At 44.2% G+C, this 16,460-nt stretch overlaps 1 protein-coding gene across 1 annotated transcript; it reads left to right on the top strand.

Moving 5' to 3' along the window:
- The first annotated feature begins 2,373 nt into the window (after window positions 1–2,373).
- On the top strand, window positions 2,374–16,090 carry enc3 (ectodermal-neural cortex 3). The gene is made up of 4 exons (XM_050055050.1): window positions 2,374–2,639; window positions 3,890–4,924; window positions 5,015–5,798; window positions 14,621–16,090. The coding sequence occupies exons 2-3, from the start codon at window positions 3,902–3,904 to the stop codon at window positions 5,759–5,761; spliced, it is 1,770 nt and encodes a 589-aa protein (XP_049911007.1). The 5' UTR covers window positions 2,374–2,639; window positions 3,890–3,901; the 3' UTR covers window positions 5,762–5,798; window positions 14,621–16,090.
- Window positions 16,091–16,460: the final 370 nt, after the last annotated feature.

The raw sequence follows: 16,460 nt of genomic DNA, 5'->3' as shown, positions 1-16,460 counted from the left end.
AGTGTCCCATGGGGCAGGGAGCCAGCATGCACAATAGCAGGGCCAAGGGCCTGGCACACCTAAATGGAATGAAGTCATTATTAATGTCATTAATTTACATCTGCAGACATGTTGGGACATGTCCAGACAAAGAGTCTTTCACAGAGAAGAGACTTCACTTGTGCACTTGTTCTGCAGGCCTATTTCTTGAAATTCTACAGCCATCTTTTTATTTATTTGTTTTAACTTGAATGCTACTTACTTTTTTCCATTTCATAGAAAAAGCAGAGCGAGAGACCTTTTTTTCCAAACGTCTACTTAGAAATATTTGTGCCTCTTTTCATACTTTGTTTTAAGCAGCCCATGAAATTCCTTGCATGTGCAGGCTGACTTGGCTGATTCTTGACTGACCTGATTCTTGTCCCGATAGCTCACGAGCACTTAAATCCTTCAGAAAATTTCAGGAATTCAGCTGGAGCTACAATCTCATGGTCCTCAGAGGGACTTTAACCTGCCATCATATGATCATTAAGACTGTTGGTTATGTGGAGCTGGCAAACACAGCAAGGGCTGTGCTGTGCCTGGTACTGGAGCGGAGATGCTGATCAATTAGCTATCCTTGATTATATCATTCAATTAAATAGAACTTTATTTCCCAAAAGGAAATTCTTGTGCCAGAGAATGCTTCAAATTACAGTAACCACCATTTTAATGATTCACAACAGTGTGTTCCTCAGGTCAGGGTCACTCACTGGGCCCAGTTTTAGAACAATAGAGTATTAAATATCCGGTAAAATATACAAGATAGAAGTGTTATCAATATCAATATCTGGGGAAACTTGTGTGGAAATCCTATAAAAATACTTTATTGCAGTTCACTGGGGTCATTTTCTTTTAGCAACCAGAGGGAGTTTCCATTATTAAAATACTTCTACATAGTGCTGGTGGATATTTTGTGCAATTGCAGTAATTACAGCATGTTTGAATGTGATTACTTTAAGGCCAATAGAATAAAAAAAAAAGAAATGAAGGCTTCAGTATTTCTCCCCCAAAATGTAGTTCCTGGCACTGTGGAGGTGGCATTCAGGCCTTCAAGTTTGACAATTACATTTTAAAGAAAGCTAAAAAGCTAAACTGTCGGCTGAATAAATACAATTTGAACTATTTAAAATTAGGGCGGGGTTGTTGTCACTCACTGCTCCGTCCAACACTCACTGTATTTCCTCATTACTGGTGACACAGATGTAAGTCTGCACCTCTTTTATCTTCCACAGAATGGGGTTACATGCCGACATTTTCAGAACAAAATCTGTCTCCTTGGGGTACTAAACAATAGCAATTTTGTGCATTTAGTCCTTTCCAGGCAAGCTCAGGGATTTAATGTTGCCGTAGCCCACAGGAACGACGCTCCACAACGCTTGTTTTTCCACCGAATGAGGATTAGAATATGCTGTTCACATAATCTGGTCAAAATAATATATATAAAGACTTGAAGATCCACTCATTACTAAAAGTGTATGTTGTAAAAAAAACTATAGTATTGGTCAAAGTTGTCATATGGAATATTTAAGGTGTGTTGATTGATTCACGTCGTAACATTATAAGTTAACGTTCCACCTTAAAAGTCACCGGCAGTCGGCCCAGTGAATTAAAATCTTTTCTCCGACTCCAGCTGCTGCAAGAGGCAGAAAAGATATTTTCATTTTATAGTTACAGTCTAATAAAACACACGAGCCTCAAAACCAGCCACAACTCAGCCCTGAGCAGAGGGACTGTGATCTGTGTGCTAGGTACCCCAACAGAAGGGGGACCAAAAATGGGGACGGTACGGAACGGTTCCATTGGTACCATCAACAACTTTTCATAGTGGAAACGGAAAAAAGGCTAGGCTACTGCAATGAACTGAACCAAACTGAACCGTACTGCTCGGTGGAAACAGGGCTTAAAAAGTATGGCAGATCCGGCTAAGGAATGTTTCCTTTATTCAAATTTGGGCCTACTTATTAATATCCTTCACTGTCATGTATTTATCTGGTATTCTATTCTTTTAAAATCCAATTCACGTCTTTTTTTTTTAACCTTGTATTTCATTTATATCTTGTCTTAATGTTGTTGAAAGGTGCCTTTCATAAACTCTCTCTGCCTTTGATACTAGAGGTAGAATAGAGTTTTGAGTGAGAACCACAGCAGGCAGGTGAAGCACACACAGACAGGTGTTTTTGCATTCTCTAAGCCAGTGCTATTCCACCATAGTGCTGTGCATTGACCCTGAAGTTTGGATAAGGAATAAAGGAAGCCTGTGCTGCAGAGTCTGATCCCATTGGCCGGTGTGAGGAGGAGTGGGAGGAGCCACAGTGAACACCACGGCTGCCTCGGCTCTTCCTCTGCGCTCTGCTCGCTGCTCTCCTGCAGGCTGCGTGGCTCTCCGAGAACAAAACCCACAGCTACTAACTTTCCACCATTGTTCCTTTCACGCGTTTAAACTCGAGGTTTGCGACGCAGACAGATGGCTCAACCGTTTCATACCACTGCGGGATGTGATACAGTTTTAAACACGGGAAGCGGATCGGTCTGAATTTTGCCACAACTTCAAACAAATCAACGACGGAACAAGTTGGAGGCGAGATAAAGGAATCCGGATCAGCTCTGCGGCTATCAAGGTAAGCATTAGACGGCTAATCCTGCTGGAGTATCGATCACTGAGATACGTGCTGCTTTGACATTTGTCCAACTTCCGAAATGTGAGCAGTTGAGTCGCAGGGTGTAACATAGGAGGCTTTGATGTGGGCTCATTGTAGCAGGCTGCATGTTTGCAGGCTAACTTTGGAGGAAAGTTGAGCGCATGCTGAAGTGCTGACCGTAGTTTCACATTTACTGCACAAAACGAATTGGATTTCACGCTGAGTCCCCCCACGGAAGTCCACAGACCCCCTTTCAGTGGGGTTGAATAGCCGACTTAAATTTATCTGCTATGAAACAATGGAGGCTTTAAAGCGGAAGATATTTATTTGGTCGTTTTTAAGTTGTGGACTGGCTTTATTAACCTGCTGTGCCATGCTATGATTATTACAAACTGTCTATGACATCATTATACTCATAAGAAATGCATTAAAACTCCCCATCAGCATGCAACATTATTTTAAATTCAACATAAACACCCTCCTACTCCAATGCAGAGGCTGCAGGCCTGTCTAAATCCACTGCATGATCAAAAGACAGATTGGGGGTTTTCATCTGTTGCACTGTGGTTACATAATTTCATCCTCAAGGAGCTGGACTGAGGTGTCACATCTTATGTGGGCTTGAAAGCTTTGGCACCATCTTGCATGTGAACCAGCGGAGGAGCAAGTTGGGAGGAATTGATTGGCTCAGGCTGTGGGTGAAGGTGACTCACAGCCCTGAAATGTTTATAGGGGTGGAAAGATGTGATATAGGCCAACACACCCAGGTGTTATGTCTTCGCCTATCGGTAATTACAGAAGAATTACAGAAGGTTGGATTTAAACGCAGTTAATGTTGCTCATTTGTTTTCACAGCTTTTGAGAGTTGAGACACTGATGTATGTTTTATGGTGTAAATCTCTGTGTATACACTCGTTTAGTGTGGGAGTGCTCCTTATCTGATCTCCTTTCATCTCCGAAGGCTGAAGTTTATTTCCGTTGTAACCCAACGTGCTGATATGATTATTTTATTCCTGAGCAGCCCATTCATCAGCTGTTGGCATAGTGAGTTTTGTTTAGTCATAAAATGGGAGTGTTTATGGGAGCGTTTACATCAAAAGGAGGGCACATGATCTGATAACATCGCTTCCTCCTCTCCAAGTGTCACAGACCGTTGATTTGAACAAATATAAAGGAGTGGCTCGATCCACCTGTGCTTAACTTTTTTTATGCTCTGTTTCCTCTTTCAGGTCCAAGTCAAGATGTCCGTCAGTAACCACGAAAACAGAAAGTCTCGCTCTAGTTCCGGCTCCATGAATATCCAACTCTTCCACAAGACGTCCCACGCCGACAGCCTGTTGACTCAGCTCAACCTGCTACGCAAACGAAAAGTCTTCACAGATGTCATCCTGAAGGCCGGAAACAGATCCTTCCCCTGCCACCGGGCCGTCCTGGCCTCCTGTAGCCGATACTTTGAGGCTATGTTCAGTGGCGGGCTCAGGGAGAGCCGTGACGCCGAAGTCAACTTCCACGACTCTCTCCATCCGGAGGTGCTGGAGCTGTTGCTCGATTACGCCTACTCTGCCCGAATCATCATCAACGAGGAAAATGCGGAGTCGCTTCTCGAAGCTGGCGACATGCTCCAGTTTCACGACATCAGGGACGCGGCGTCGGAGTTTCTAGAAAAGAACCTCCACCAGTCAAACTGCCTGGGGATGATGCTGCTGTCAGACGCCCACCAGTGCCAGAGACTGTACGAGCTGTCGTGGAGGATGTGCCTGGCGAACTTTGCCACGCTCTTCAGGACTGAGGACTTCCTCAGCTTACCCAGAGACAAAGTCCAGGAGCTGATCCTCAGCGAGGAGCTGGAGGTGGAGGATGAGAGCCTGGTGTACGAGGCTGTAATCGACTGGGTCAAAGCCGACATGGAGCACAGGCACAGCGAGCTGCCCGAGCTGCTGCGATGTGTCCGCCTGGCCCTGCTCCCTGAAACGTACCTGCTGAAGAACGTTGCTTCAGAGGAGCTGGTGATGTGCCACAAAGTGGGGCGGGAGATTGTTGAAGATGCTGTTCGGTGCAAAATGAGGATCCTCCAGAATGACGGTATTGTAACAGGGTTCTGTGCACGGCCGAGGAAGGTTAGCCAGGCCCTGCTGCTGCTGGGAGGACAGACTTTCATGTGTGATAAAGTCTACATGATTGACAACAAGACTAAAGAGATCACCCCCAAAACAGACATCCCCAGCCCCAGGAAGGAGTGCAGCGCCTGTGCTATTGGTTGCAAGGTATGTATATGGTCTATACATGAATATGTGTGTGTTTATGTAACATTATGTAGATGTACACAAAATATGACCTCTCTCCATGTGTCTCAGGTTTATGTTACTGGAGGACGTGGCTCTGAAAACGGGGCCTCCAAAGATGTCTGGGTCTACGACACGTTACATGATGAGTGGTCCAAAGCGTCACCTATGCTGGTCGCCAGATTCGGACACGGGTCTGCAGAGCTCGACCACATGCTCTACGTCGTGGGAGGACACACTTCTCTTGCAGGATCCTTCCCTGCATCTCCGTCTGTGTCTCTCAAACAGGTGGAACAGTACGACCCTCAGACCAATAAATGGACCCTGGTGGCTCCGCTCAGAGAGGGCGTGAGCAACGCCGCCGTCGTCGGTGCCAAAAACAAACTCTTTGCTTTCGGGGGTACCAGTGTAAACAGAGACAAATACCCCAAGGTGCAGTGCTTCGACCCGTGTCAGAACCGGTGGTCTGTGCCGGCTGCCTGTCCGCAGCTGTGGCGCTACACTGCAGCAGCTGTGGTCGGCAACCATGTCGTGGTGATCGGAGGTGACACTGAGTTCTCAGCCAGCTCTGCTTACCGGTTCAACAGCGAGACATACCAGTGGTCAAAGTTTGGCGACGTGACGGCAAAACGCATCAGCTGCCATGCAGTGGCGTCAGGAAACAGACTATATGTGGTCGGAGGGTACTTCGGTGCTCAGAGGTGTAAGACGCTAGACTGTTACGATCCATCATCGGACTCTTGGGACAGTGTGACCAGTGTGCCCTACTCACTCATTCCCACTGCCTTCGTCAGCACATGGAAGTACCTCTCGGCGTAGAGAGCGAGAGACGCACTGACTCTTTGAGGTTTCTACGGTGAGTAATTGTAGCTTCCTTAAACTGACACAAACAAACAAAATGACAGTTATATGTGCTATTCATAGTGTCCCTTGTATTGTCACATAATATATGGGAACTCGCTTTATGGAAACCAAAATATCTTCACATATCTCACCCGACATAGTTGCCCAACAGAGGTGAATGTCAGTTTGAACCGGACGGGGCCAGTTTAAAAGCCCCTGACTGTTTTCAGGGTTGCCAGTGGTTACAGTTACACATTATCTAGCTCCTGCGACTGCTGGGTGTTGGATAAACACGGCGGAGTCCTGGTTTAGAGAGCAGGAGGAATGTCAGCAGTGTTGGTAATTACAGAGCGAGAGCTGCAACACAAGACCTCTGTCACTGACAGGAGCGAGGTGGAGAGGCAGGATCAGGTCTGTGCTTGTAGTGAGCCGGGTGCTAACTGGCTGCCTAGCGTGAGTCAGTACCTCAAAACAGTTGTAAGTTATAAAAGGTGATATGACACATAGTGTTAAACATATGGAGGGCTTGGAGTCAGAGGTGCACAAGGAGCCTTCGGTAAGCTTCAGATAAGAGCTGGAACATTCCTTCTTCAGGTCCTGTAGGTGTGTTACACAACCTAAAGTCTTGCATGACTTAAAAATCTGTTTTCCACCATACCCTTATCATACTTTTCATAATGCAAATCCCACTTTTCCTTACAGCACCTTCCTCAAAGTGCTTTAAAGGACAAAGTGAAAGTACCATATGTGCAGACAGATGCCAGGGCAGTCTGCTCTGCTCAAAGTAAATAAAGTCAGATCAGTAATCTTATCAGGAATTCAAGAGGGGCGGTAGCGGGGTATCTCAAGGGTACGAAAATATGATGGACTAAGATTTAACATACCATATCAGTGAAGAATTGCTCGGCCTAATCCGCCTGAAGGAAGGACAGGTGGCAGTTTTCACAGCTTCATATGAGATGAGAGATGATACATTTTTCCTGGGGTGTTGTCAGTTTTGTCACACGGGACGAGGACGGAGGGGTTAGTGGGTGAAACGAGAAGAGGATGCTCTGTTGTTTTGATGGTTTTGCTAGTTGTTTTCACATGTGCCCAGTGGTGGTGGAGCTAGTTTTAAGTGTCATGACGTGACGGCCCGCCTTGTGATCCCTTTTTAGCACTGATGCAATCAATGGAAAACCATTCATCGCTGCAGTAGTCATTGGGTTTGCTTTTTAAAAAGCCCAGACTCCCCTGCATCTTTTTATTGTACGGTTTGGTGGTTTTATCTTTATTGGGAGTTTTATTGTGCTGACTGCATTCACTGAACTCTCACAAAGCACATGTCTGTCCTAATGTTTTATTTTGCGCTATAGGTTCAGTGATTTAATGCGGCCAGTTGGCCATAAAGCGCCAGTCTGTCATCAAGTAAAACAGATGTCCGCAGTTAAAGCAAAAGTACACTTACGCAATGTTTACATTTATTCATATTTTTGCCAGGAGTTAGATGAGAAGATTAAAACCACATCTCATGTTTGTCTGTTCAATACAAGGCCACAGGCAGTTAGCGTAGCTAGCACACAGACTGGAACCAGGCGCTTTCCAGAGGTTACAAAGTCCACCAGTCTAGTTGTTATGCTAAGTTGAGCTATGCTAAGCTAAACATCTGCAGGCCCCAGCTTCATATTTGCTCTCATCTTCTCATCTGTCAGAAATTTCTTTTTACTTATTTCCAAAACTGTCACTATTGCTTCAAGCTAGAGTGGAAAAACTAAATTTTATTAACCAAATCTTTGTTTTTCAAGAACTTTGGCTGAAGATCAGACTAGATGCAACTCATTAACACAACCTCTGATATGATAATAATAATAATGATCTTTATTTATAAAGAGCTTTTCAAAACAGAGTTACAAAGTTCTTTACATGTCAATAATTAAAACAGACATGAAAACAACAACTTAAAAATAACTGATAAAAACACTTGCGTATATAAAAATTGAGGAAATAAAAGACAGTATAATTGAACTTAAAACTTAAAACTTAAAAATCAGGAAAGGCTCTCCGTTAAAAGTATATTTTAAGAAGGGACTTAAAAGAGATCACTGTAAAGTTTGCACTTATTTTAATGCCCCCTTAACAGTTGAAAATTAAAGTTTCTCTAGTTGTTGCCAAGAAAGAAATTCCATCAGTGTCACTGATGTTAAAAACTAAGAATACTGAAGCACTTACGTAAATGCCAAACAACTGCCCTCTCTGTCAGGCATATGGGAAAGTGACTCCGAACAAGCTGCTTTTATGCTGCCAAGAACGTTGAAAGGAAAGCTGAACGGAAGCAAGTGAGAAGCGGGGAGCTTATGTGTGACTTGTGTCTACAGTAAACAGCTGGATATGATGGAGCTGGGGGCTTAGCATTATGAGGCTGCTGGTATGGACCGCTAGCTCGGGTTTTTTTGGCCAGGATGGAGACAGACAGGCTGGCTATGAAAGATCAAGGCACCGCATCCTTATGAACTCGCGCAGTTACGGTAGCTTCCATCCCCGCTGCTGCCTGCCTGCCTCTCTGTTTAATTACAGCAGACATGGAAAAAAGCTCCGATTTCCAGCTTGTTAAGCAGGCATCCTACCCTGACGCTGGGTGACTCTGTCTCACCCGAGACACGGGGGAAGGGTTCAGAGGAGAGGAGAAGTGGCAGGAATTCAGGGAGCAACAAAGTGACACGGAGCGGGACACAAAAACACACACATATGGAGAGAGGGAGGTGAAGTGGAGAGGGAGTAAGACCAGGAGACGCAAAGCTATATTTTGCACCATTTGGCAGCCGAGACTAACGCCTGCCTAAAAATACTTTGCTCCCGAGGTTGTCAACTTTCAGCTGGGGTCAGAGAGAAAAATAATTGTGTGTGCGTGTGCGTGTGTGCGCGCAAGTGAGTGTCTGTGTGTGTTCCTTTTATGTTTACGATGGGACTGAAAACCACCAGTCAGCTGTTCAAGTATTCACTAGTAGTATTGTGAGTTTTTACGCAGTTGTGAAACCACTCGTTTTCCACTTGTACTACTCTGTCTCGCTCTCTGTCTCCCACACACACACACACACACACACACACACACAGAGTCACATTGCTGGCATTGCCTGTCCTTTAAAAAGCCAGCCATCCTTACTCTAATTCGGGAGGAATGAAGGTGTGGCCTGCATTCCCATTAGCAAAGATTTGTTAATGTTGCCTTGTGGCTCGGGCCCTTCAGTTTGCGCGGCCCGTATGGGATTACCAGCCTTTTTGTCACCACCTACTGTAGTTTGCGGGCCTGTGCATTTCCACCAGATGTGACTGACCACAGACTCCAGAGCCAAGCCAGAACCCGCTGTTGATGGAAAAGTATTTGTAAATGTCAAAGCATTATGGTTTGTGTTTGTTATGGGCCAGGCGGGGGAAGTAAATAACATTTTAGGCTAAAAACGTGCAGACATAAATACAGTTTTATTGTCATATTGTGACTACTGCCTTTACAATCTCAACAGTCACCAGGTAGGCTTTAATTAATGAAGTCAGTGTGTGTTTTGGAGATGGCAAGCAGAGCGCCATGATGGTGTAATCTGGTCGGTTGTTGGTACCAGACTGCAGGCAGACAGGATGTAACCGGAGATCCCTGCACAAAGTTCAGGACAATCTCTCCTTTAAACCACTGGAGTGTAACGGCCTCGGAGATGACTGTTATCCACGCTTGAGCCTTTGTTTTCTCAGCCCCCCCTTCCTCCCTTCCTCCCTTTTCCTTCTCCATTCCTCCCTCCTCATCACCCCTCTCCGCTTTTAAAAAATCACACACATAAGCACTATTCAGCTTTTTTTAATAGCTTCAACCGAAGCCCTTATGAGGTGGGCACGGCTCTGTGTGATAGAGTACACCTGGAGAGGTCAGGGGCCACGGAGGGAGTCCTCGGCGGGCTCTCTGCTTCCCCAGACAGCTGCTGTAAAATGGAAAGGTCACAGTGGGATCAGGGAGGAGGAGTGCAGAGGCCCCAGTCACTCAATACTAATGTTTTATTAATGCCTCACTGTGAGGGCCACCAGGAACACAAGCTGAATGAGGCTTTTATTGTGGCATCTGTGTACAACAACAATCCCCCCCAACACCACCACCACCACCACCACCCTGTCTCTTCTCCAAGACACACACATGCACAGTCAGAGTTAGCACGTGCACACACACTTCGTCTTCAGTCCCTTGAGTAATCAATCTGCCACATTACAGCCCTCGGCACGGCTGCTTAAATTTGCATAAACCTAATGGAGTTTTTATTGGTCTTTTCGCCATGCTGCGAGTAACAAAAAGGAAAAGGGTAAAAAGATGCTTAAAATGGCTGAATAATCACCCAGACTAATTTGATTACGCCCTTAAAACGAAGCGAGCTGTCATACAGTTACAGGGGCCTCTTCGGTAAGCCAGCTGGGATGGCACAGAGTGTGTCTGCCTGGTAATTAATCTGAATTACGTAATATTTGCGTCTCTGAAGTAGTGCCAAAGTGGCACGCATTCAGTCATAGAGACGCTCTTTGTTCCGAGTCTTTAACGGGAGTTCCTGTGAGGATTCATCAAGACTCACTTTGCAGCTGCGCTAAGATCCTCGAGTCCTTTATCCGCCCCTGGAAACAACAATGCAAAGTAATGTAAATGAAGTGACTGATTCATGCGTTAGTCAATACAGTGCAATTCTTTGTGGTCATTAGTAAACATGGCACAGGCCTTGTTGGACACAAGGGACAGATAAAGAAAGAGGACTCAGCTCTGGTGTGGTGCATTGTGGGTAATTGGGCTTCTGGAAGATGCAGATGGCGTCCAAGGTGCATAAAGATAAAAAAAAATGGAAATGATGTCATAATGCAGGTGTCATTCGTTTGATAAATGCGACCTAGTCTTGTGGTGTGTGACAGTGGGTCATTTTTGAGTCACAGACAGATTTGATCATTGGTCATCATTTCCTTTTGTCAAACTCAATCTGACGTTATTCCCATGTGGAGGGGAAAGATAACTGATGGGAGCAGACACACTGAGTCAGGTTAAACCTCAGAGTGCCAGATCCAATCACTTCATATAGTCCCAGCCCATCTGTTTGGTCTGCTGAAGGACACGTGGTCTCCCTCCTTCCCTCGCAGTATCACACTGTGGTTGCTGCGGTGGACCAGACTGAAGACACAGGCGGGGCATCTGGGCACTTTCTGGGTTACAGTTATTAACCCCGCCACCTGTTGGCACCCCAGACACCTCACTCCCTGTTGACGGGAGGAAGTCGGATGTGTAAAGAGTTTGAAAACAAAGTTTGAATGCGAGTATTTCCATATAAACTGTGTTTTTCGGATGAGCAGAGAAGAGTGCGGCTCCTGCAGCTCAGTATTGAGTATAATTGACCTTGACATGACAGGTAATAATGACGGGACTGTGAGGCCGTCTGGAGCGCATTTCTGGTGACAGCGGGACCCTTGTTGTGGCTCAGAGAGCCGGAGTTTGCTGATGCGAGTGGACGATGGTGGTTTTTGATGGATGCACTGATGATGACAGACACGTAACCTTTGTCGGTGACAGTGTGTGTCTCTGGAACACAATACATGGGCTGTTAGTGTTTTTTATTTATTTATTTATTTAAAGCTCAGGATAAAGTGGTTTTGATCCGCGTGATTTACTTGAATACAATGTGCACCTTCTTGTCATGGTTTGCCGGGGTGGAGAGATCATGCTGGTATCAACATGAACGCAGCATGTGAAAGCCTGCCGTCTTTGCAGCAGATCGAGATAGAGGACTAAATATAAAGCTGCAACTCTTATGAAACAGTGATATTGTGGTAGTTGGAACAGAGCGGCAGAGTATTTAAGATTCAGAGGCATGCTCTTCATCATCCACACTTGAGAGAGATTATAGCAGCAGCAGCAGAACTGAAGAAGTGCACGCAGTGACCCGTGTGCATGTACACAGAGAGAGCAGCGATGGAAACTTCCATTAGGCCTGCAGTCGCATGTGATAAAATAAGAGCTGCTACTGCTGCTTTACTTTGATCAGGAAGGCTGAGCTGAGTTTATGTTGCAGGAAATATGCTGTTACTGGTTGGTTTCAGGGCTGGACATCGAGCTTGAATACTTTTTGGCACTAACTGAAATGTGTATGCAACACATAGTATCAGCTGCATCAGAGCCATGATCTGTTTTGAGACCAGTAACAAGGAGAACAAACGTGCACAGTAGGGTTGCAGTGATACACCATGTTTTAAAAGTCAACAGTTATCATACCACGTACATTTTCTTATCTACGATATTGGGGAAAAAATGCTACTGGATGTAGAATCTCCTCTTTATTTTAGTTATTTTCTGACAGGACCATTTTCACGCATACTATCATTAACAAAATGGTTTCCATTACAGTAATAGAACATTCCTTCAACTAATAGTAACCCTTCCGTTTTAAGTCCTTTAAGGGTCATTCTGACATCAGTACACATCATGAACTGTGTCTTCTTTACTCTGGTGGAAGGATTTCTCAGTCAAAGTCAAACAACAAAGATATGATGGGTTAAAATGAGAATTGCAGTGCCTGCCTCATTGACTCCAATAGAACTAACACCAAAGTCTGGCTCCTCGAATACTGTCACTGTCGTCATGACCATTCCTTCTTTTATATTTTCCTTGTAAGACACCTCGAAGCCACTGAGCAATGCCGTAACCCCACCTTAAAACAACAGCTTGTCATTTTTACACTTGAGTTGCTACAAGGATTAAACAAAGGATCAATACAACATGTTGATTTGTTAGCCTTACGCCTTGCTTCTTTGATATCCGATGTGCCTGCGAAACGCTTCTCCTCTGTAATATCTCGGTCCGGACTTTGCCTCAAGTACGTTCAAAAAACTAAACTTTGCAATGGATTTCGTAGACACCGTATGACTGTGTGCTAGCTTAGCTAACAGGCTGTTTCTTTTAATTCAGTTGCCTGTGTTGATGGTCAAGTGAGTTTGTGTGATTAAAAAGAAGTTGTTTATCTAGTTTTAACATATTGTGAATCAGAGTCTTGTTATTCTGTTAAAATAATGTTATACGTTATATACAGTCAGATTGTCATTATCAGTTTGTAATGAAACACAGTCAGATTTTACATTTTTATATGAACTAGCCTAATGTTACAGTCAGATTTATTAGTGATATGAAATAGTCAGTAAAGACCTGTCAAAATAACTGATTTACAAGCAATAAAGATGTATTTATACATTTAAGTAAAAAGTTAGAAGGCATAATTCACTAAAAACAGGCCAAAATAGGATGCTAGAGTGCAGGCATATGACTCGATTAGCTGTTCGTACATCCTACGTACCTGGCAGGCCAACATCTTTATTTATTTGTTGCCATGTATATTGGTCCTGTTTTTGTCTGGGTAATGTTCCAGGCAAATATTCCAAACTACTGGATGGCAAAAAATGGACAAAATTAGCCTTTCCCTCATGGCTAAATGTAGTTTCTGTCAGGTTACTATCCATCTTTAGAGAAATGCACTTCCTTGCGTTGGACACTAGAGGCATCATCCCTATAGTCACGGATCTATGGACACCATACATAAGTGGAAACAAGGCGTTGGAGGTGATGGTCAGAGCCAGGCTAGCTGGCTGTGGCTTCATACTTAACCCAGAAATATGGGAATGGTAGCAGTGTTCTAACTCTCAGCAAGAAAGCAACAATGGCCAATTATTTCTTTAAAAAATGCAGAAAATGTTAATTACTCAAAGTGGTGTTTTGGTCTTGGTACCAAACAGTTGGTTTGTGCCTTAGGGCTGTTCAGCTGATCAGGAAATGGGCAATATTTTTGCATTTTTGTTGTGTAGTACATCTGTTTTATCATTCATGGCTATTACAAATACTGTAGTTTGAAATGGAGTAACCTGACAGAGTAATTCTTCCAGAGAGTTTAAATCTATGAGCAGATCCTGCTGCTTCTTCCTCTGAAGCTTGTTTGTAACCTATTTCTGTCTCTGTGTTGTGGCTCCAGTAGAGCAGAGCTCTGGCTGTGTCCCACTGTTATGCTTCAGGCCATGTATTCACAACAGTAACAGATGTGTATGGATCAGTTGGGGCTTCAGTAGTATCAGCCGGCTTTGTCAGCCATGGAAATGAGAACTCATTAAGTTATCCAAACAAGCCCCCAGCAGAGCCCGCCTGTAACTGTCAGCTCTCTCTCTCCCCTGGAACAGAGAGCACACACATCCATCATCTGCTCCGGCAGACATGAGTTATCATCAAAAATATGCAAATCAGAGGTTAATGTTTCTCTCCAACACCCCCAAATATCCAGTGGAACATTCCTTCATAACAGCAGGGGAGGAAAATTAGATACTGAAGCGTCTCAGGTTGCAGAGAAGGGCGGAGATGAGAGATTGTTTGGAGTAAATATTGAGCTTCACACATTCAGGAATTTAAAAATGTAACCATAAGAAAGCCTCTTACAGTACGAATTATATCCGGATAGCGCAGATGAGCAGATGGTTTTGGTGTATGTGTGTAGTCCAGTGTGGGGTCCCTTCCACCGCCACCCTCAGATATTTATTACCTCACGACATAAATGGCTTGAGCAGCTTAATCCCACATGCCAGGAGGACTTTGGTTAAATAACGCCCCATCCAGAGGCATTATTAACGCTATGTGGGTAAGCCTGATAAAATGGCATGGTGATAAGCTGATGTGTAGCCCCGGAGGACCAAAGTCTCCCCGCATTCCTCTCAGCTCCCTGAGAATGTCCAGGCCGCCCCACTGGTCATGTGGTCGCTCCTCATACAGCACAGTTCACAGGACCTAAACATTAATCTCCCTCTTGTCTCTTTCCCCAGATCAGCCGTGGTGTCTGGTATGCAGGCATGTGTCTCTTCAGAGGAGGAGGAGGAGGAGGAAGAGTTTCTGTATTCCTGCTGTGGCTCCATCCAGCCTGATTCACATTATCTTCAGCTGCAGAGAAGGCCCGAGTCCTGGAGACAGCCCAGAGACTGGAAGTCTGCGAGCTGATCTGTTTACTCGTACTTCTTGTGTAACTTTCCCATGTAGCCACTAGCCTGAGCTGGACTCGTTGCCATGTATACTGCAGGAACTTCAGTCTTTATATAACATGCAAAGCACAGTCAGGAAGCAGGCCGATAGCACAGTGTGTGCAGAGTTTTCTGTATCGGCCTTGCACTGCTCAGCTGACTCACACCATCGTCAAACATTTGTATCATCTCGCCAGTAGATTACAAGCTGAACTCACTCTGTAAGGACTTATTAGTGTCTCTCGCTGACATGTTGTTGTACAGTGAGCTAAAAAAGAGCGTCGGCTGGTCCTTTGTTGTGGTTCTCTCCCCTCCTGACACTGGGCGTTTACTCAGGTGTAATTTATTTGGACTGCTGATAGACTGAATTAGACCTTTGCTATGCCAGGCGTACGGGGAAGGAGAGAAGACATTTGGGGAAGTGTATGATTTTGTGCACAGAAACAATCTTCCTGTCTGTATTTTTAGGCTTTGGACTTGGGCTTCCCTTAATTTTGGTAAGCTAAATCTGTATCTTCCTCCTCGACTTAAAAATACACACTTGCAAGAGAGAATGTGGGCCGTTACGGCTGAAGAAGATGCTTTTCGCTTTCAAGATGTTATTTTCAAACTTTTTTTGTGTGTGTCTCAGGGTTATGTATAGTATTGCTTGCATTTGTTCAAGGAAGGGTAACATCTTTGTTTTCTGTTTGTTGTGAATGTACTTTTTTGTGACAAACCGTTTTACAGAACTCTCTTATTTTAGAAGACATTCTTACATTGTGTTCTTTTTGCCAGGTGTAAATGTATGATTACGCTTCATAGCTGTGGTCATATTTAATATGTTGCCAAAACCTGAATAGCTAACCTTCATGTCATTCTGGATTTAAATAACAAAAGCTAAGTGTGTCCAAAGTAGTTAGGAAATACTTTGTAGCTATGATATTATTTTTTCATGTCATATTTCAGGATCTTTAATGGAAGTCATTTGTGTGTATAGTTTGTATATTGCTTTGTAATGAATTTGTAGAAGCCTTTGATTTGCACATTTTGTACAAAGAAATCTCTTAATGGTCTTAATTTTGTATCTTTGTCTTAACCCAGGTCGGGTAGTGTGAATAATCAAAGCGTTTTTGTAGCAAGTCGTTTCTCTTTGAACAGTCGTCATTGGCTCTGTGTGTGCAAGTTTTCCAATATATCATCAAATATGCTGATATATTAAGCTATTACTGACACACCATCTGTTACTTCATGTTCTACAGCTCATAACTCGTCAATAAATATCTTGTTGAAAACATACTTTCTGTTGTTTGTCCTCTTTGTTTTCCAGGGAATGACTGGAATTCAGCAGCTGTGTCATTAAAACAGTGTGGGCAGCCGTATAATCACGCAGGTACTCTTAACAAGCCTGGAATAGTTTCCAAACGCAGGTTAACTGTGGGTTTGGTATTTACCAGGAACACCCGTCTCCTTCCTGCTGTCTGTGTGTGCACTTAAGATCCAGTGAGATGAACAGTCCACGCTCTGTCTCTGTTATAATTCCCCCCTTGTTGGTGTGATATCACACATTCTGATGATGTGGTATGTGAAGTGCAAGCCTCTGCTGCTCTGGTATTCACGCGGAGGTGGGAAGAAATATTCAGATGTACAAGTAGGAATACTGTCGTGT

This window comes from Epinephelus moara, chromosome 10 (assembly GCF_006386435.1).
Source record: "Epinephelus moara isolate mb chromosome 10, YSFRI_EMoa_1.0, whole genome shotgun sequence".
In the NCBI taxonomy this organism is placed as follows: Eukaryota; Metazoa; Chordata; class Actinopteri; order Perciformes; family Serranidae; genus Epinephelus; species Epinephelus moara.
The sequence above is the reverse complement of the archived record's forward strand: the minus strand, read 5'-3'. Positions and strand labels throughout refer to the sequence as shown.